The 20,830-nt window shown below is 44.3% G+C and overlaps 1 protein-coding gene across 2 annotated transcripts in view; it reads left to right on the forward strand.

Annotated features, from left to right (window-relative positions):
* Positions 1 to 20,830, forward strand: part of NME7 (NME/NM23 family member 7) — a 170,894-nt gene that overhangs the window by 30,750 nt on the left and 119,314 nt on the right. The window contains exons 2-4 of one of the 2 annotated variants that reach the window (XM_075072346.1): positions 5,122 to 5,194; positions 5,872 to 5,979; positions 15,584 to 15,750. In XM_075072346.1, coding sequence (XP_074928447.1) covers positions 5,122 to 5,194; positions 5,872 to 5,979; positions 15,584 to 15,750 — 348 coding nt within the window. The remainder of the gene's footprint in view (positions 1 to 5,121; positions 5,195 to 5,871; positions 5,980 to 15,583; positions 15,751 to 20,830) is intronic. The other variant, XM_032790961.2, reaches the window with a different exon arrangement.

The following is a 20,830-nucleotide window of genomic DNA, read 5'->3' on the forward strand; positions in this document are numbered from 1 at the left end:
GTTTTTTTCTTAAGACTCTGTTTCTGGAGTCAGGATTACATGAGATTCTTAGCTTTCATTTTTAAAAAAAAAAATTCTAGCCCTCCTGGTTGCAGAGAGAGAAGCTTGAAAACACAAACTCTCCAGACTTAAAAACTAGAAGGCAAAAAAAACCCCCAAAATGTATTTTAATAATCTTTTATAATTTTGGGGGCTTGGCTCATGATTTTTGAATGATTGGATTTGGCAATACTACAATGACAACTGAAAATAGCTAACATTACATCAATCACATTGCATAAATTAATTCCTGTCATGACTATACTCAATCTTATTTGCCATTGTATAGCTGATATTATGCAAATAATTTTCATATAACTACAGTCTCAGCCGTGTGCTGATTTTTCAGTTTGTATGTATATTGTGCTCATTTCCTAAACTTTTTTGATTATTTTTGGTAACCTCATTTCTTAACTTTACAATAAATTGTCCTGAAACATTTTTATCTGCCCATAAACTTAATCTGTTTTAAATTTAGGTTTGACTGTTTGTTTTGTATGAACTATTGTTGTCTCCAGGTTTGGGTCCTCAGCCTTTTTAAAATATTTCTTCAGCATGACAATTTTATGTGTAGAAGGCACAGAAGCAATTGTAATCCTCACCGCTGGTAATGCTTCATTATTTCCATTTTGTTATTTTTGGGAGCTGTTAGCTCTTACTGTTTCCTATCCTTAAAATAATGTTAATTCTTTCAAATAGTTTTTTACCCTGTGCTTCCTAAACTTGTAAATGAGTCTCTTTTGTGAGAGAGTGCTCATGATTTTTTTTCAAACCAAAATTATGTTTTTTACCTTGCCGTGAGCCCTGTGTTAAAGGTGCATGCTGAGGAATAGTCATTTTTGCCATTCAGCTGAACAACCAATGATGGCTTGCAATATCTGCTGAATAATAAATGTAAATAATTAATAGACAACTTGTGCAAAATCTTATACAATTTACCTGAGGCACTTTAAAATCAATATCATGTTGAAATGGCTTGCAGAATTCTCATTTAAGTTGACCAGTCCAGGCAAAAAGTTTATTTGCTCAACTTTCCCATGGAGATGCTGATGACTATAATGAAAAATGTATTTTTTTTTATTGTTAAAAATTCATTTGCCTGAGGAAACTTGAAGTGGAAATTTTCAGGGTTGTGTTAAAATGAAAATTGGCAGCATATCTCTAGTGACTAATTTATTTTACAGACGTGCAGCAATGAAAAATACAGCTGTGTGCATTATTAATACAAAGAAGGATCTGATTAACAACCATGTGACTTTACTGTTTGTTCTTATTCATAGATAATTATTCAGCTGTTAAAACTGGCACTGTTTGTTTAAGAATCAAAACAACATGGTAAAGGATGTTCAGAGAAGGCCACATGGAAATTCACTGCAACCTGAACTATAAAGTGACTTGTCGTGCTTTGCAATATTAGCCACTGCTAGGCAAATAACTCAAGCAATTTCATTTGTTTTCTTTCCAGCATCACTATAGAGTGTTAAAGGGTTAATAAATAATACATAGTTCTTATGGCACTTATCAGTAGAGCAAGAAGTACATTACAAGGGAGATCTGTATCATTAACACCATTTTCTGGATGGGGAAACTGAACCATAGAGAGGTGAGATGAGTGCTCAAGGTCATTCAGCAGCCAGTGTCAGAGCTGGGAACAGAATTCAGGTCTCCTGAGTCCCAGTCCAGGGCTCTATCTGTTAGACAACTTGATCTACAATACTACAATCTACAGTACTGCACTCCATGTGTTTTTGGAAACAAAGCTGCAAAGCTCAATGTTGTACTTAAATTGTGGAATTACTCTTCTTGGGACATCACTGCTAATGCTACTAAATGTAGATACTGAAAATACAATCCAGACAACAAAGCTAGCACTTTAGAAACTGGCCAGTGGCAGCATATGTAGAGCTAGACACAAAAAAACATTACTAGGATCTAAAACAGTGTCTCTCAAATGCGGCCACTGTGGCCGCATAAGGCCACCAAGAGACTTTTTTTTGTGGCCGCAGCCTCCTGGGCTGTGATTGTGGGGGGAGGAGGCAAAGTAGCAGCCATTCCCCTGCTCCCTGTTGCTCCTGGATGCACTGCCTTTGTGTGGGCACCTGGGGCACAATGCGGAAGGACCACGCAGCTGGTGAGTTCCCACCTTCCCAGGTGTGATGGGGCTCAGGCTTTGGGCTTCAGCCCAGGGGTGGCAGGCTCTGGCCTAGGGGCTGCAGGCTCAATGCCTGAGCTCCAGCTGTGCAGTGGCAGGCCCCAGGGTCCAGCGCCCCACTTGTCATCCTACCCCCATCCAGGGCTTAAATTTGTCCCCAGGCTTGGCAGAGCTGAGTAAATATGCTGTAAAAGTGATGCTTGTATGTTTGTTAATATCACTTTTCACAGCAGACTTCCTAACAATAAATAAATTACAATGATTTGGATGTGTATATGTGCATATTTTTGTTTTTTCCTAAAGCTAATTAACTACTTTAGGAAAAAGTGTGAGAGTGGCCACCAGCAAGAATTGGTGGCCGCACTCTGAAACCACCAAAAAATTTGTCTTGAGAACCCCTGATCTAAGGCCTTAATTCAGCAAGCCATTTAAGCAGAGGTTTAAATCCCAGGGAATTCAGTGGGATTTAAGGAGAAACCTCAGCACTTTACTGAACCAGGTCCTAATATGAGAAGCAATGAGAGAGAATGAGATAGCAATGACATCACATCATGCTGTCTTGGGAGAAGGAGGGGAAAAGATAATGCAGCATATTGTCTACCAGTGACAGTTTTATTCAATGCTGATAGTTTCTGGCCCACATGCACCGGTCTAATCACTTTCCTCTTGGGACAGTTTATCTTTGACTTAAGTAGGAGCAGGACCAGACCCTTCATGCTTCTGCACTGCTCTAGAAGCTGATGTGCATTTATTCTGTTCCACCGCTTAGCGGGCAGTGTTTGACACAACTGAAGTGCCACTGTTTTCCAGAATTTGAAAGTTAAGTCCTACTTAGTGCCAACTTGAAAATCTTAATCTTTTATCTGATATATATGTATGCTAGACTTCAAAAGGTGTATAAAACCGAAAGGGGATGGCCTGTTTGAGCTTTCTAGGGGGGTGGGATCCTTGAAACATGCCCCCCGCCCCAGAAGTAGAGGCCAAAAAGGAATAGTGATGAACTAAATGAGAGACATTGAAAACAAAGGTGTAGGGCCATCAAAAGAAAAACACAAATATGCCTGTGTGGGAGCGAGAAGTGCAGGGTGGACAGCCTTGGAGCTGGAGACCTCTGTCCCATGGAGCGAGAATCACATAGCAGTGGCAGTGTGTGCAAGCTTTCCTCTATGCATTGTCCTGCTAACATTCTTCAGCCTCAAAGTAGAGGGGCTACTCTTAAGGGTGAGAGAGGAGTGCAGGTCTTGTCTTTTCTGCTGAGAGTGCAAATGAGGGAGGCAGTTGATGGACATCTGTCCACTTGGAACCAGAGTAAGACTGACCACTTATTTCACAGGGACTACTGACACACATCAGATGGTAATGACATTCAGTTACCCTTCCTCTTATATTGGCAGTTTAGAAGCACTTGTTTTTTTTAAACCAGTTGACTAGGAGGAGCTTTCCTCCAGAGGCTAGATGTAATCTGAGACACAATACAGAACCCATTCTGCAGCACTGGGAAATGACGACCATCAGCTGTTTCAGTGTGCTAACTATTTAAATGACACGTTCTTTTAACAGTATCAACTAACTGAGCAACCATAAACCTGTAGCTTCTTATTGATGTAGAAAGCTCAAAAAGGTTGGGATCAGGGTGGGGATGAGTACTTGGGGCAAAAATCAGTTTATTGTAGTTCTGAATTTCTGTTTGTTGTAAATGTTTGCGCTGTTCAGAGATTGGACTGAGTTACAATGTTCTTATCCAATTATGCACAGAGTTTAGAAGCATTTAGATCCAGGGTTTTGATTTATTGTGTTAGAGAGCAATGGTTGAGCCCTAGAATCTAGACCTGAATTTCCTCAAAGAGCAGTGGTGTATAGCAATCAGGGTTTTAAGTTGAGGCCTGTCTCTAACAGTGTTGAATTGAAGCTGTATAACTAATCAAACAGCATCTAACACCCCCTGCAATTCTAAATGTTTGTTGAAAATACTGTATTTAAGAAGTAAAAATAAAATAATCATTTGAAGCAGGATATGAAATGCCTGCAGGTTTCTCTGTTATTTCTTTTACTGCCCCCAGTAGTAGCAAACTGTTCATCTTATTACCACTGTTGGACTACAGAACTGGTAAACAGTTGTGGTGAAGCGTTACCACTTACTTTAGGGTGGCCTCTGCATATTTCCACTTGTAGCATGTGTCCACCAGCACCAGAACTCTGAAACTTTTAGAAAGCAGCACCCTTTGGTATTGCCCTTTAGCAGTACTAAACATTCAGAGCTGAGGTTATAAAATGTCTGTGCAATCCAAAGCACCTCACTTTCTTCTTTTTGGCAGCCAGCTATAGACATAGGAATCTTTCTATCTCTGGAATTTAGTTTTCAGCCAGACTTCTTGCCAATTTTTTCTCTGTGAATAGTTCTTGGTAGTTAGGTTTTTAGGTAGTTTGGGTTCTTTTGAGACTCTGTCCACATCATTGTACAGTTTGAATCTCAGACTGGCATTGGCTTTGTTCTGGGCTTTACAGCAAACCCACAGACCAAGGTTTGAGGTGTGTATTGTGTCCTTTCTTTTTTCTGGAGTCTATGCACAGCTAGTGCCTCATGTGCCTGGCAATGCCGTTCTTCTTGCCCATTCTCCTGATTTGCTGTCAGACTTTTCACACCCTGAGTCAGTATAGATATACAAACCTGGCTCCAAGCCTTCTTAATAAAGGAGGGTCTTTCACTTCTAAACCTCCTCAGTGAGCAAATCAAACCTTCAATGCCAGATCCAACCTAAGGCATCCTTCTGGACCCACTTTTGGTGAGGCTGCCTCGAGCCAGTCAGATGCCATAGGTGCTAGAGGGACAGTCATTGCCACCTCTGAAAATCATCTGGTGCTAACATCTCAAAGCTGAGGTCTACCTATGGCCTGAAGGTTTTCCAGAACTCTTTTTTCCCTTTCTCCAGTGCTTTGGATCCAAGGGCTCAAATGGGTAAGATTGTGAGCAGTGATGAAGTCCCACACATCCAGCTAAATTTGGTTAGTTTCAGAAATGTTGCAACCTGGCTATTCCTGCCCACTCACAGGAAATTAGTTATAGATGAGGCTGAGGTGCACAGGCCTCTTACAACTAGTAGGAGATTAATTTACAGATTATACTCATATTGCCCCAGCCTGAGTGAATTTGTCTTTGTATTAAAACATGTCATTCGTTGTCACCACCACCAAGAGAGGGATATGTTTTTCTTTGGGACATGTGAAATTTGGAAAGGTTCTGTGGTTAGCTATAAACAGATAAACATTTTATGGCAATTGAAAGTGGACAAGGTAGCAGGCCCAGATGAGTTTGACCTCAGAAAATTGAGAGGCTGAAGCTGCCTCCCTAACTGTTTCATCACGCATTGTAGGTGGGACTGAACTGAATTATAACAGTAGCTGTGTTTTAACTGGACCTCTCAACATGATTGATTTTTGTAGTTTAGGCAAGACGAGAACAATATGTTTTGATCATACTTATTTAAAAGGCCAACTCCACATTTCTAAGAGGCTTCCTTTGAGATCAAAGTGAATTCAGAAGTTAAACGATGCTGTCATCCTTGGTGAGCAGATAGTAGTGCTGAAGCATGTTCACTAGTGTGTTTTCATTTGGAAAATAAATGTAATACAATGATTCTGTGTACGACTCCTATCATAGCCTTCTAACCCTTCTTTTCCAGAGTCAAGACGACAGATTTGCTTTCATTGCAGAATGGTATGACCCGAATGCTTCACTTTTTCGGCGTTACGAACTCTTGTATTATCCGAAAGATGGTTCAGTTGAAATGGTAAAAACTTTTTTATATTATCATAAGCATACTTTTCAGCTACACAGTTTGGAAGTTGGCAAGCCACAGCCCATAGTATGGTTTTAATTTGGAAATGGTAAATTTAAAGAGATTTTTTTAATTGTTTGCTCTGTTTCTAAAATTAAACAAACTCAGGGGAACCTAGGGAGTAACCTCCTTATTTATTGATTTATTTTGTAAAGCTTGCACAGTTGCCAACATTTGAAAATGTATCCAGAGAGAATTGTCCTAACTGGCCCGGGGTGACAACAACCTTTCCTGAAGATGCTGATGAAATTAGGTTAACTGTATAGGAATATTTGGTCTCTAAACTGAAAATTTCCAAAGTGTTTTTAAACATCTTAGTTCTTAGCACACCCAACAGCCACACAGTTCTACATTTTGACAGCTTGTCAATGCTTGATGATAACTTGACACAGACACAATGTCAGAGTGGGTGCTCAACTCGCCATCCATATGGGAATTGGGGAAGCAAAATGCCCATATATAACCTGTGGTGGGAGAAGCTCTGTGTGACTGGGATCCCAGTGGGGGCCAGCTGAGGTCACTCAATTAGGGTGAATTGCAAAGAATGGGGCAGTCAATCTCCAAAGCTGGTGGATATTTCAATACTGAGGGCTTGGCTACACTGGAGAGCTGCAGCGCTGTAAACCCACCACCAGCGCTGCAACTTATTCACCATCCACGCTTGCAAGGCACATACAGCGCTGCATCTCCCTGGCTGCAGCGCTGGCCATACTCCTGCTCTGCCTCAGGTATAACGATTGCAGCGCTGGTGATGCAGCGCTGCTCCACAAGTGTGGCCACCAAAAGTGCTGTAATTGGCCTCCAGGGTATTAGGAGGTATCCCAGAATACCTGTTCAGCCACTCTGCTCATCAGTTCACACTCTACTGCCCTGGCCTCAGGTGACCCACCCTTTAAATGCCCCGGGAATTTTAAAAATCCTGATCATAACTCTGCTTTCACCAATATTTCTTTGCTTGTTTCGTGGGCTTTTTCCTCAGTTTCTGTAGCCTTTCAGCAGGTCTCTGATACGGCCAGTCAGTAAGAATAGTATAGTTATATAGTATGAAGGTTATTAGTAATATAGTATACAGAGTAAAGATTAGGTAGTAGTAAAGTTAGACAGTTAGTAAGGTATAAGAGTAGTTACTAAAGTAGTAGTATAGTTTAGAAGTATAAAAGTAGTAGAGTTATAGTCAGAGGGACACTGTAATTAGAGAAAGGACAAATTTGAACAATTTAACAGAGAGGCGCATCATGTTGTGTATATCACAGTGAAGAGTTTTACTGATCTCACTTTAGCATACTTGTCCACATACCAAACAGCACAGAGAGCCAGCAGCGAAGAAAGAATGCTGCAAAGTAATGGGGGATGAGCGCGAAGTAATTAATCCTTGGAAGCTATCCTCGCTGCTGCGGTTCACCTGGGTAAGGGGGACTATTGGTTCAGGGCATACACTTGGGGTTTCTGTGCGGTTGGGAGGCAAAGAGCCTGCAGGTGGACCTACACTGAACACTATCCCTACATTTCCACAGGATTTAATCTGGAGATTTATCTCACTGCTGGGTTCACCTGGGAAGAAAGGAGGGTCTTCTACAGCACATGCGGATTCTACCCTGGCCCTATGCAGCTTTCCTGTGTGCAGAATGGTTCCACCCTTGCAGCACCTAGTTGCGTGGACGCATTTGCGCCTGACTGGGACAGACCAAGTGGCTCTCCCTATAAACTTGCGCAAAGTCATTCCCAACACTCTGGCCAGAAGAAGGAAACTTTGAAGAGATTCCAGGCTGATTACCGTGACTTGATAGACCACATCTCTGATATCCCACTGTGGATTAAGTGCCTTACCGGAACCCGCTTCTCTGCTTCTTCTTCATCAACAAGTTCAGCTGCTGCGACTGGGTCTTACCTTCCTCCTGGCTTGAGAAGAGCTCCTGGCTGCATTGCTCCGTGTGGACTCCGGAGTGTCTCCCCCCACCCAGCTACCCGATCACTCTCGGTTTCCTCCCCCCACTCCACCTCCCTTCCACTCCCTGCTCTGAACTTGTTCCATGTGGTCGTTAGGATGGCAGTGGGTCACCCCCACAAGCTAGTCTGTATGCGTCAGCTTCTTGTAAAACGCAGGCTGTGGGGTCAGCACTGAGCCAGCGGCTTCCCTCATGGCTTTGCAATAGGGCACTCGCAGCTCCTTTACCTTTTAACCCTGCACTGCACCACGTTCCCGGTCATTGGCCCTTTTCCAGCATGGCCCTTGAGATCTGCCCATAGGTATCGTAATTCCTACGGCTGGAGCGCAGCTGTGGACTGCACAGCTTTCCTCCCCCACAACTGATGAGGTCCATCATACTCGCCATTGCTCCATTGCTGGGGCTCGTTGGCGTGTGGAGGCGATGCGTCACTGATTGATTGCACTCCACACCTGGCCTGAGCAAACAGGAAAGTAGAAAGCAGGACGAAAGGAAGTTGGCTTAAGAACGAAAATCAGACGACCAAGCAGACTGATAAGCCTCCTGCGCACCAGAACGACAGTATTCAGTCACTCGTAGCCATGCAGGCAGAAGCACACTAACTGTGCTAAAGCCCCCACAGCAAACTGTACACACAGCTCTCTCCCTCGTGCACCCCAGTGTTCAGCTCAAAACCCCTCTTCTTCCAGCATCCAGGTTCATTACCAACCACATCAGCTAGCCCCAACACCTGTACGTTCACCCCCACCATGCCCTAGAGAACTTACGACTCATACCACTCTGCCACTCAACCCTCATCACCTGTGCATTGCAATTTTCATTCTCTGAAGTGCAGCAGTCCCATTGCACATGCACTCCATGGCAGGACAATATTCAAACTTCTTGACTGTAAGCAGTTCACCACCCTACGCCCCGTGCGCCTTTTACTTACTTGTCTTTTCAATTAAATGATATGTCTTTGACTTTTTAAAACAGTTTTTATTATTGCAAGAAAGTGAAAGATACTGTAACCCCATAGGGGAAAACAAGGCACTGCAAAATCATTGTAACCCATTATGCACTTCACTCCCAATGCGCAAAGCACAAACATTGACTGTTTGGTTTCAGCCTCGAATTGCCTCTCCTCAAGCATGCCGTTAATCCTTTGTAGCCCTGTGCTGGCCTCTCTAGTAGCCCTGCTCTGTGGGCTGTGCAAATTCAGCCTCCACGGCGTTGAACCTCGGAGGTCCATTTCTGACGGCTGAGTGTTTCACCCTTCCCTTCAAAAAGAATATTGGAGGGTACAGCACACGGATATATAGCACGCAGGATGCCTGGCTTTCCCCCAAGTGTAGCTTCCCATACAGAAGAACGCCAGCCGCACTTTTTAAATGGGCCAATAATAGCACACTCCACGGTCATTCGGCACTGGCTTCAGCCCTCGTAGTTGAACCGGGTCCTTGCTCCTGTCAAGCTTCCCTGTATACAGGTGTTCATGAGCCAAGGCATTAACGGGTAAGCGGGGTCTCCATAAGGAATCACAATGGGCAGGTTCAACGTCCCCTACTGTGATCTTCGGTCTGGGAAAAAAGTCCCAGCCTGCAGCTTCCTGAACAGGCCACTGGTTCAGAAAGATATTTTGCATCATGCCACCTTTCCAGGCCAGCCTGTGTAAATGTCAATGAAACACTCCACGGTGATCCACAAAACGCCTGGAGAACCACAGAGATAATACTCCTTCCGATTAACTGTACTCGGATGCTAGGGTGGGGTGTGCCAGAATAAGAAATATGCGTCCCATCTATCCGCCCCTTCCACAAGTTAGGGAAAACCCATTTTGTGCAAAAAACCATCCACAAATGTCCTGCACGATTCCCCAGAGTTTCACGGTTTCTTCTTAGCAGGAGCGATTAATGGCCCTGCAAACCTGCATTCAACATGATTCCCAATTGTCCGACTTTCCCACTCCATAAAACTGGTTCCCGATCTATCGGTAGCTGTCTGGATGTTGGCATTCCTTCGCAGATTCGGCAATAGCCTAACCTGCCTTCTCTCCCTGGCAGGGCAGCTCTCAAGTCTCGTGTCCGTGCGGCCACAGGGTGGGGGCGAGCTGCCTGCACACGTCCCCATGAAAGTGGCCACGATTCCCACGGTCGACTTTCCCACTCCAAACTGGTTTGCGACCGATCGGTAGCTGTCTGGAGTTGCCATCTTCCAGATTGCAATAGCCACCCGCTTCTCCACTGACAGGGCAGCTCTCAATCTCATGTCCTTGTGCCACAGGGTGGGGGCGAACTCCTCACGCAGTCCCATGAAAGTGGCTTTTCTCATCCAAAAGTTCTGCAGCCACTGCTCATCATCGATATCATCATTGGACTCCTCACTGTCACTTTGGAGCTGAAGGAATAGCTCAACTGCCAAACTTGATGTGCTGGCGACACTCATCAGCAAAATCCTCAGCAGCTTGGGCTCCATTTCCCAAAGAAATCGCGCTGCACAGAGACTCACAATGGCACCAAATGTGGATGGAAAAACTGTGAGTGCTCAGATGTGAAGCAATGCACCACGGGGCGTTGGGACAGGAAGCGGAATGACCCGCACCCTTCCGTCCCTTCCCACAACCCATGGCGCCAAAATGGGACGAAGTGCTCTGTGGGATAGCTGCCCACAATTCACCACTCCCAACAGCGCTGCAAATGCTGCAAATGTGGCCACACTGCAGCGCTGACAGCTGTCAGTGTGGCCACACTGCAATGCTGTCCCTACACAGCTGTACAAAGACAGCTGTAACTCCCAGCGCTGCACACCTCCAAGTGTAGCCAAGGCCCTGGGTTTACCAAGCCAGCACAAAACAGCTTCTTTATTACCTTACCGGTTGCCCAGAAACCAACAACACAATTCCCTTAAGGTAACCTAGCCTCAGGCCTCCATCCAGGTACTCAAGTCAAATATGATGAAGATTTCTGAAAATCTTATTTCATTATATAAAAAAAAGGTTGTACCAATCCCAAAGGATCTGACACATTACCTCCCAGGTTAGTGAATATTCCAGATCTTGTCCAGATACACGCTACAGCCAATTCTTATTAACTAAACTAAAATTTATTTAAAAAGAAAAGGGAGAGAGTATGATTAAAAGATCACTATACACAGTGATATAGAGTTCAGTTCTTGAGGCTCAGATTCATAGCAGACATGCTGAGCTTTGTAGTTGCAAAGAATTTAGTCCATAGGTTCTAGTCCAATGTCCAATATTATATCCAGGGTGTACCAGCTTAACTGGGATCTCGTCTTGCAACTCAAACTACCCCTGGTGAAACTTAAGCAAATCTGAGATAAACAGGTTCAGGACCCAGGGATCTTTTAGACAATTTCAAGCCACCTTTGACAAGTCGGAGTCCCTTGGGGAACAATAGGTAATTAGGGCGACTTTGAAGCAGGTCCATCACCAGTACTTAGCTATACGAATTAACATAAGGCAACTGCCTGTTTTTCCACCATTTACAGATAATTTGCTATACATTTCAAAGAGAGATTAATACAATGATATCCCATATTTACAATTCATTTAAATACTACGATGTTCTTTTCATCTCTGAATTATCAGAATACAGCATAGACAGGGACTGTTGATTACATTGTTAACCACTACCCATATATATGTAAATACACAAAACCACAAACATTATCTCCCCCACATCTTTAAGGGTTGAATTTGAGTCATTTTGTTTTGCAGGATGTTTAACCCTTTATGGCCGTGCGTCACACTCTGCTGTTCAGATTTTGGGATCAATTTGGACAGGTTTTGTGTTGCGGGGTATAGACCTCTCACTCATGAGGAAGGTGCCAGATAGATCCTAGGGGCAGGGCTTTCCTACCCCTCTGGCTTTGTCAATTATGTATAATAGGCAGGAGGCCTGTGAAAGAGAGGAAACTGCAGTCAGGTGAGGGGAAGGAGCTTGTTTGCCAAGCAGTAGACAGCTGGCCTGACTCCTGGAGCCACAGGGGGAACTTTCATCCAGGAGCTCTTCACCCCAACTCTACAGGGAGTGCCGCAAGCTGCCATGGAGAGACTTAAGAAGGCTACAAGGGATAGAGACCCCTTGTAAGCAGCAAGGAACTAGGATCTGTGCTGGAGCCACACAGTGCAAGTAACTGGGTGTGGACAGGTTCTCTCACCATTGGAGAGAGAAACCTCAGGGGACTCCTTTACAAGTGTCTTAAAATTTGGATGCTCTTCTGAATTTATATAAGTCCCTACTATGTCCGGTAACCAATTCCCACTGAATCACCTCTTCTGTCAGTGGGCTTTGTCTCATCTCTACCTATGTTGTCTTTCTGAGGAAATGGATGGTTGCTTGTTATTCCCTTGGGCATATCTGGAGAGAGGATAGCTGGCAACTGGTAGGCAAATTTCATTTTGGAGGTGACGAATTATTTGATCTCTTCATCCCTCCTTGTAAGGATCCCCCCACCACTAATGCCTCTCCTTAACCACTCCTATGCCATGTATGGGGCTGAAGCTGCTGAGGGTTTATTGTGTGTAAATGAGGCCTTCTAGTTCTCAGCTTTCCTTCCCTCCTTTTCCTTACTTTGCTATGCTTCTTGGCTGTTCCTGGGGAAAAAGGGGAAACTGGTAGAGGAAGCAGTGAAAATATTGGAGAGGCAGATTCTAGCTACATAGCAGAAGAAGTGGCCTCTATTGGCTGTGGAAGAGTTTGGCAGGCTTTTTTGTTTTTTGTCCCAGTAGCCCACAACAGAAGAGGACACCAGGGATCCAATTTGCTCTGTTGGCAAATATTCATGCTTGGTTCTCAGAATTTGACATCATTTGAAACCTTACAGGTTAATCCTTAACAATGTATTGCTTGGAATAGGAGTTATGTAGATGATTGTCTTAATAAGAGAAGGCTTATATTTTTTTTAAAAACTCACAAGAAAACATAGATTGCTAGCAGACATTATTTCATTTTCGCTAAACTTGCTTCTTCAGGCAAAGTGTGAGAGACGGGGAGAAATAAAACTGCAAGCTGTATTTACCAAATCTAAATAACGTTGATCTATTGTTTACCCACTTTGTGGCTCATCATTATGTTTTAAATAGGGTTTATAAATATATCCAGGCATTCATGCCAAAAAATAACCCCCTAACAGGTGGATGAGGAAATATCGTCTTCAGGCTTTTTTCATCCATGTCACTTCTACTACTTGGTAATGAGTGCAAAAAACCCAGAACACATCTTTTTTTTTTTTTCTCTGCTAGGGTTGAACTGAGCTAGGAAATATGCAAGTGTCAGGGTTTTGAAGATTATTGATTTAGTTACATCTGAAAATACAAGTCTTGAACAAGTCAGGCAATAATATACAGCAGAATTCAAGGAACTATTTTATTTTACCATCTCATCAACTGTTAGAATATAGGAGTGAGCTAATGCAAAGGACAAAGGAGGGTTTCATTCTGAATAATGATGAGGAACCTCAAAAAGTTCAGAATGAGATAGCCCACCCAATCTTTGCCAAAATGGGTGCTTATCAGAACTATTCTGACCTTTTCAATATGCAGAATTGGGCTGTGAATGTCACAAGAGCAGGCTGTCCTGTGAGACTTCTGTTGAGTCCAGTCGGAATCTGGAAACGGGAGGAAAATGTATCCAAACACTTCAGAATATCAAAAAGATTCACTTTGGTTCTAAAAATGGGCAAAAGTTTTTTGTATTTTCACAAAATCTGATGGCTCATATAGCTTTGTTGTAGAGGGTGGCACATGATATATAAGGGTGGGAAGGGGAAGTTTTGGCTGAGAACAGCAGGCCAGACTCCTACTGTTACAGAAGTGCCTTGGGATTGTTAATATCCACACGCAGCTGAAAGGAAACTGTTGCTTTTAAGATGTCCTCTGCTGCTTTGACAGTTCACCCAGTTAACTCCATGGAACTTAGTGCATTTTCCTCAGAAAGATGAAGTGCTGAGTTGACATTACTAGGCTTTTTCAACTGTGCTTTTAGGGAGTCAGAATGTTTCAAACCCTGTTCTAAGGTCCTTAATCCACTCCTCTGCGCCCCCACTTTGAGTCTTGTACTGTACAGACTGATAGTGTAATACCACTGAGATGATGCCCTGAAGATACCTGTTACAGCAGGTGACATGAGCAGTTGTGGTTTGGGTTATAGAACTGTGGCAGAGTATAGTTCTCCTGGGCCAACTGTCAGTGAGACTCCGTATAATTCAGACTGGACAAGAGATACACAGAGGGTAGCAGAGCCACTTACTGCAACTCAGAATAACATAAGCAAGTTAAAAATTGGCAAATTCTAAGACATCTTTCTCTTGTGCTGAGTGATGTCTTGCTTGGGGTACCTAGAACTGTGAGCTACTGTGCTACCCCTCTCAGCCTCAGCAAGTGAGACCTTTGCTGCTGCTAAGCTATGTGGTCAGCTCCCTGACATACCAGCTCATCTGCCTTGCCAGCAAACTTTTCAGGACTCTGCCACTCCAAACCTTGCTTTGCAGGTAACAGTCAGTGAATCCCAGTTTCTGAGGTCCTCAGAAACATCTCTCTGCAGGGGCCAGTCCCTCTCACTGGATACTCACAGAAGTTAAGTTCACTACCTCCAACGAGACAGAACGCTCACCAGTCTGTCAGTTTAGCTGAAGACTCTTGCATAGCATTCACATAATTTTTGTAATAAAACAAGAATACATTTATTAAGAAAGAACAGAAATTTAAGTGATCATAAGAAAGCATTAAAAAAAAGCATGATTATAAGTAAAACAAAACATGCTTTATAGTGACTAAAACTAAATTCATCTTTGTGTAAGCAGGTTTCTCACCCATAGTCAGTTTCCAGGTACTCTTGTCTTCCAGGCCAAGAGGATCCAGCTTTCATAGGCTCTGAAGGCACTGAACCCTAAATCCCCTCAATGATGGATAACCAAAATAGCTTTTTGCTTGTCTTTATGTTCCCCCAAGTTCCTTGACTCTGTTTCAAGAGCCAGGAATGCTTCCTGGGGTTCAGATTACGTCCCTTGTTGTGATTAAGTGGTCTGGTCCCCTACTTGTTAGCTTGATGTCTTTGTTTACCTTATATGTAAATGTACATGGAATGGCCTCTGCCTGTTATCAAGCTGATCAGACAAGTAAATACACATTCCTTTGTCTAGGACAGGGTGGATTTATATGCTGCCTCCCAAACATATTTTAAGAACATATTTCCAGGACACATTTATAACTCTTTGTATACACCACAGAATGATTTTTGGGACCAGAGTGTTACTGGCTTGTACATGGTACCTTACATGACACTTTGACACCAGTATTTTGGGGGCAATGAGCATGTCAGGCGTGATGTGAGTTATAGTATGTTGTGCCCTCTGCCAACTGGTATTGAGGGGCTCCCAGTGTCAGCGGCTGATAGTTAAAATGGAACAAATTTATAATAGTTGGTTTCATCTCATGACCTTCTCTATTGTACATGCAAACTCAAAGGGTTAGAAATTCAGTGAATCTATCAACCTCACTGGATCCCATAATACTTTTGAGGCTGTTCTAAAATAGAATAGAATTTATTTAGAATTTGCTCATCATTTAATCACCCTCTTTAGCTTCTTGGTGATCTTCCTTCTCTCTGCAGTATGATGTGAAGAACCATCGCACCTTTCTGAAACGCACAAAATATGATGACCTACACCTAGAAGATTTGTTTATAGGCAACAAAGTTACTGTCTTTTCACGTCACCTTTCCCTAGTAGACTATGGGGATCAATACACAGCCCGCAAGTTGGGTAGCCGCAAAGAAAGGTAAGGTGATGTGGTGTCTGAAGTTCCTTTGGTATTTGCTATCCGCAAAACTGTTTATGCAAGTGAGTTTTTCAAACTAATTGTCTTTCTCGGGAGGGATCAGAGAGAGTTTTTGCAGCTGATGAGGTGGGATGATGGGGGGGTATATCTGCTGGTTTGCATCTTGGGCAAGGAGATTTGGCTGGTTTGATCACTGGAAGCAAGAAAAAGCAGTCCATCACCCTGTTGTTGAACCTATGATCTTTCCTGTTTTTTGTTACATCCTCCAGATCACACCTTCCCATAGATGTAAACTGCTCCCCACTCCAATTCTGGAGCACAGTTCAGCTTCGTTACAGCTGTGTAACCTCAGTGATGTGCACTAATGTTATTTCAGTGGAGCTGAATGAGTGTAGCTTGGGACAGAATTTCAACCTTAGTATGTGCTGGGCTTACAGGGAATGAACCTTGGAAAAGTCATTGACTGTGTCTTTCAGGGACAAAGCACAGGCCTTGTGATCCAGCAGCAACTCTTTACCAAGTGATGTGTTTTATACATCAGTTTGTAGTAGCAATTACAGGCATCTCTCTTTTTATTGTTGTTATCCATTGTCCACTGCTTTTCCTGCAGTAAAGGAGATACTGAAACATTTGAAAGAAAAACTCCAAGGCTGGGTGGTGGTGGGGGCAAGAAGACTTACAGTGAAAATTGGAGCTATGCTAATTTACTCTATCTGAGGATCAGACTCATAAGCTCATTCCAGCTGAGGCAGCGTGACAGGAGATGTTTGCTTTGGGGAACACACCTGGAAAAACCATAAGGACCAAATTCTACTCTTAGTTATGTTGGCACATACCTGGATTGACTTCAGTGAAGTTACTCTCTGAATGTGAATGTGAATCCCAGTATCACTGAGATCAGAGTTTAGCCCAGTATCGTTAAGAAAAACACTCAGTAATCTAGAAAGGATACTGTTCTTAACACCAGTTAGCCCTCTACTAGCTCTGTTTTTGTGTGTTGTTTTTAAAGAGCTGTAAGCAGGATTTTAAAACTTATATTTTAATCAAAATAACACTAAAAAGGCACTGATAAGATTGAAAAGTTGAACATTTACCATTCCCTCACCCCCTAAAAAATATTGCCACTGAGATGACTACAGTAACAGCCTTCCAAAATAAGGTCTCTGGGCATGTTGCCTAGTGGTTGGAACTGGAGTAGTGGAAGGGAGGGTGTGAAAGAGAGAGATTGTGTTTCAGGACTCTTGGGTTATATTCAGAGCCCTATGACATTCCTTTTTTATTTTATTTTTCAGAAATTTTGTGTTATGTTTGTTTTATCCACACTGGGGGTGGGAGGAAGGTCGGGTCCTGCCCTGGTCTGGGGGAGAAGGCTCAGAGAGAGGGAATCTTCCCACTGAGGCAAGTGGAAGGCTTGGGGAGGAAGTTTGCAGAGTGAACCCCCTCCCCCCCCACTGCACTCACCCCATAGTGGCAGCTGCTTTGCTGCAGGACCTGGCTGGGCTTCCTGCTGCAGGTGTTGTGACCTGGCACATGGGGTCACAGCACAGTTCAGGCTTGACCCAATTACCTTTCTGTCATCATGACGGAGGGACGGCTGGGCCAGAGTTGAGTGAGTGGCACTTTATTTCATTTTATACATTGTTTTTCGGTATTCGTGTTGTTTTGCATTTGCAAAATACGTGAAGCTCTGTTATGTTCCTGATTTTATGAATCAACTCTGTGACCTTGGGCAAGTCACTTAGGCCTAGCCCACATACAACTTTTATACCAGTATAATTTTTTTGGTTAGGGTATGTCTACACTACAAAATTAGGTCGAATTTATAGAAGTTGGTTTTTCAGAAATTGTTTTTATACAGTCGATTATGTGTGTCCCCACAAAAAATGCTTTAAGTGCATTAAGTCGGCGGACTTTATCCACAGTACCGAGGCTAGTGTCGACTTCCGGAGTGTTGCGCTGTGGGTAGCTGTGAGTAGCTATACCACAGTTCCCACAGTCTCCTCTGCCCATTGGGATTCTGTGTTCAGATCCCAATGCCTGATGGGGCAAAAACAGTGCCGTGGGTGGTTCTGGGTAAATGTCATCAGGTCCCTCTCTCTCCATCCCTCCACGAAAGCAATGGCAGACAATCGTTTCGCACCTTGTTTCCTGGGTTACCTGTGCAGATGCCATAGCGCGGCAAGCATGGAGCCAGCTCAGCTCACTGTCACCATAAGTCTCCTGAGTGCTGGCAGACGTGGGATTGCATTGGTACACAGCAGCAGCTCATTGCCTTTTGGCAGCAGACAGTGCGTTACAGTTGGTAGCTATCGTTGTCCTATTCCTGGGTGCTCTTTTAACCGACCTTGGTGAGGTCAGTCACGGGCGCCTGGGCAGACTCCTTCTGCCGAGCACCCAAGAGATGACAATGGCTAGCAGTCAAACTGCGCCATCTGCTGCCACCCTAAAGATGTAAAAGATAGATGGAGTGGATCAAAACAAGAAATGACTCGATTTGTTTCGTATTCATTTGCTTCTTCCTGCCCTCCGTGAAATCAACGGCCTGCTAAACCCAGGGTTTTGAGTTCGATCCTTGAGGGGGCCATTCTGTGTGTGACAGTTGTTTGTGTTTCTCTTTGATGCAAAGCCACTCCCCTTCTGGATTGTAATTCCTTGTAAGCCATGTCATCAGTCGCCCCTCCCTCCGTCAGAGCAGACCATCGTTTCACACTTTTTTTCAGCCCAGATGCCATAGCACTGGGTTCATAGAGCCTGCTGAGATCACCACGGCAATTATGAGCACTGTAAACAGCACGCAGAGTATCCTGGAGTATATGCAGAACCAGAACCTGCCAAAACAAAACCAGGCGAGGAGGCGATGGCAGCGTGCTGACAAGACTGATGAGGACATAGACATGGACATAGACTTCTTACAAAGTATGGGCCCCTGCAATGTGCACATCATGGTGTTAATGAGGCAGGGTTATGCCGTGTAACGCCAATTCTGGGCTCGGGAAACAAGCACAGACTGGTGGGACTGCATAGTGTTGCAGGTCTGGGACGATTCTCAGTGGCTGCGAAACTTTCGCATGCGTAAGGGCACTTTCATGGAACTTTGTGACTTGCTTTCCCCTGCCCTGAAGCCCCAGAATACCAAGATGAGAGCAGCCCTCACAGTTGAGAAGTGAGTGGCGATAGCCCTGTGGAAGGTTGCAACGCCAGACAGCTACCGGTCAATCGGGCATCAATTTGGAGTGGGCAAATCTACTGTGGGGGCTGCTGTGATCCAAGTAGGCCACGCAATAAAAGATCAGCTGATATCAAGTGTAGTGACTCTGGGAAATGTCCAGGTTATAGTGGATGGCTTTGCTGCAATGGGATTCCCTAACTGTGGTGAGGCAATAGATGGAACCCATATCCCTATCTTGGCACCGGAGCACCAAGCTAGCGAGTACATAAACTGAAAGGGGTACTTTTCAATGGTGCTGCAAGCGCTGGTGGATCACGAGGGATGTTTCATCAACATCAACGTGGGAGGGTTGGGGAAGGTACATGACGCTCGTGTCTTCAGGAACTCTGGTCTGTTTCAAAAGCTGCAGGAAGAGACTTTCTTCCCAGGCCAGAAAATAACCGTTGGGGATGTTGAAATGCCTATAGTTATCCTTGGGGACCCAGCCATACACAGGCAGCCTGGACAGTAGTCAGGAGCTGTTCAACTATAGGCTGAGCAAATGCAGAATAGTGGTAGTAAGTGCATTTGGATGTTTAAAAACATGCTGGTGAAGTTTACTGACTCGGATAGACCTCAGCCAAACCAATATTCCCCTTGTTATTATTGCTTGCTGTGTGCTCCACAATATCTGTGAGAGTAGGGGTGGGAGGTTGAGGCAAATTGCCTGGCCGCTGATTACACGCAGCCAGACACCAGGGCAGTTAGAAGAGCACAGCAGGACACGCTGTGCATCAGAGGAGCTTTGAAAACCAGTTTCATGACTGGCCAGGCTATGGTGTGACTGTTGTTTGTTTGTCCGTGATGAACACCCTCCCCTCCCCTCCCCCCTTTGATCACTGCTTGCAGAGGCAATAAAGTCATTGTTGCTTCACATTCATGCATTCTTTAATAATTCATTACACAAATAGGGGGATAACTGCCAAGGTAGCCTGGGAGTGGTGGGGGCAGAGGGAAGCGCAGGGTGGGGTGGGGGAGAAGAGAAGAACAAGGCCACATCGCACTTTAAATTTTAAACTTAAAAGCTTTGTTGAAGACCAGCCTTCTGTTGCTTTGGCAGTCCTCTGGGGTGGAGTGGCTGGAGGACCCCCCCCCAATGCATTCTTTGGCATCTGGGTGAGGAAGTTATGGAACTTGGGGAGGAGGGTGGTTGGTTACACAGGGGCTGTAGCGGCGGTCTGTGCTCCTGCTGCCTTTCCTGCAGCTCAGCCATACGCTGGAGCATATCAGTTTGATACTCCAGCAGTCGGAGCATCGACTCTTGCCTTCTGTCAGCAAGCTGACGCCACCTATCCTCTTCAGCCCGCCAGCTCTCCTTGCGTTCCTGTTGTGCTTTCCTGCACTCTGACATCATCTGCCTCCACGCATTCTGGTGTGCTCTGTCAGTGTGGGAGGACAGCAGTAACTCTGAGACCATCTCATCCCGAGAGCGTTTTTTTGCCTTCTAATCTTCACTAGCCTCTGCGAAGGAGAAACATTTGCAGCTGCTGGGGGAAAAGGGAGATTGGTGGTGAAAAAGACACATTTTAGAGGACAATAGGATCACTCTTTCTCTTTAAACCTTTCTGTTCACATTACACAGCACATGCTTTCGTTACAAGGTAGCATTTTGCCTCTTATATTGAGGGCCTGCTGATGTGGTGTGAGAGATCACTCACGCAGTGCCAGGCAACAGAATTTGGCTTGCAGGCAGCCATGGTAAGCCACAGTCTTTTGGCTTCTTCAACTTTCATAACATGTGGGAATGGTTTCAAACAGCAGCACCCTCATTTCCCATACCAAGCAGCCATTGGGTTGGCCATTTAAAATGAGTTTGCAGTTTAAAAGGAGGGGCTGCGGTTTGCGGGTTAGCATGCAGCACAAACCCAAATA

This window comes from Chelonoidis abingdonii, chromosome 1, assembly GCF_003597395.2.
Source record: "Chelonoidis abingdonii isolate Lonesome George chromosome 1, CheloAbing_2.0, whole genome shotgun sequence".
Classification (NCBI taxonomy): domain Eukaryota; kingdom Metazoa; phylum Chordata; order Testudines; family Testudinidae; genus Chelonoidis; species Chelonoidis abingdonii.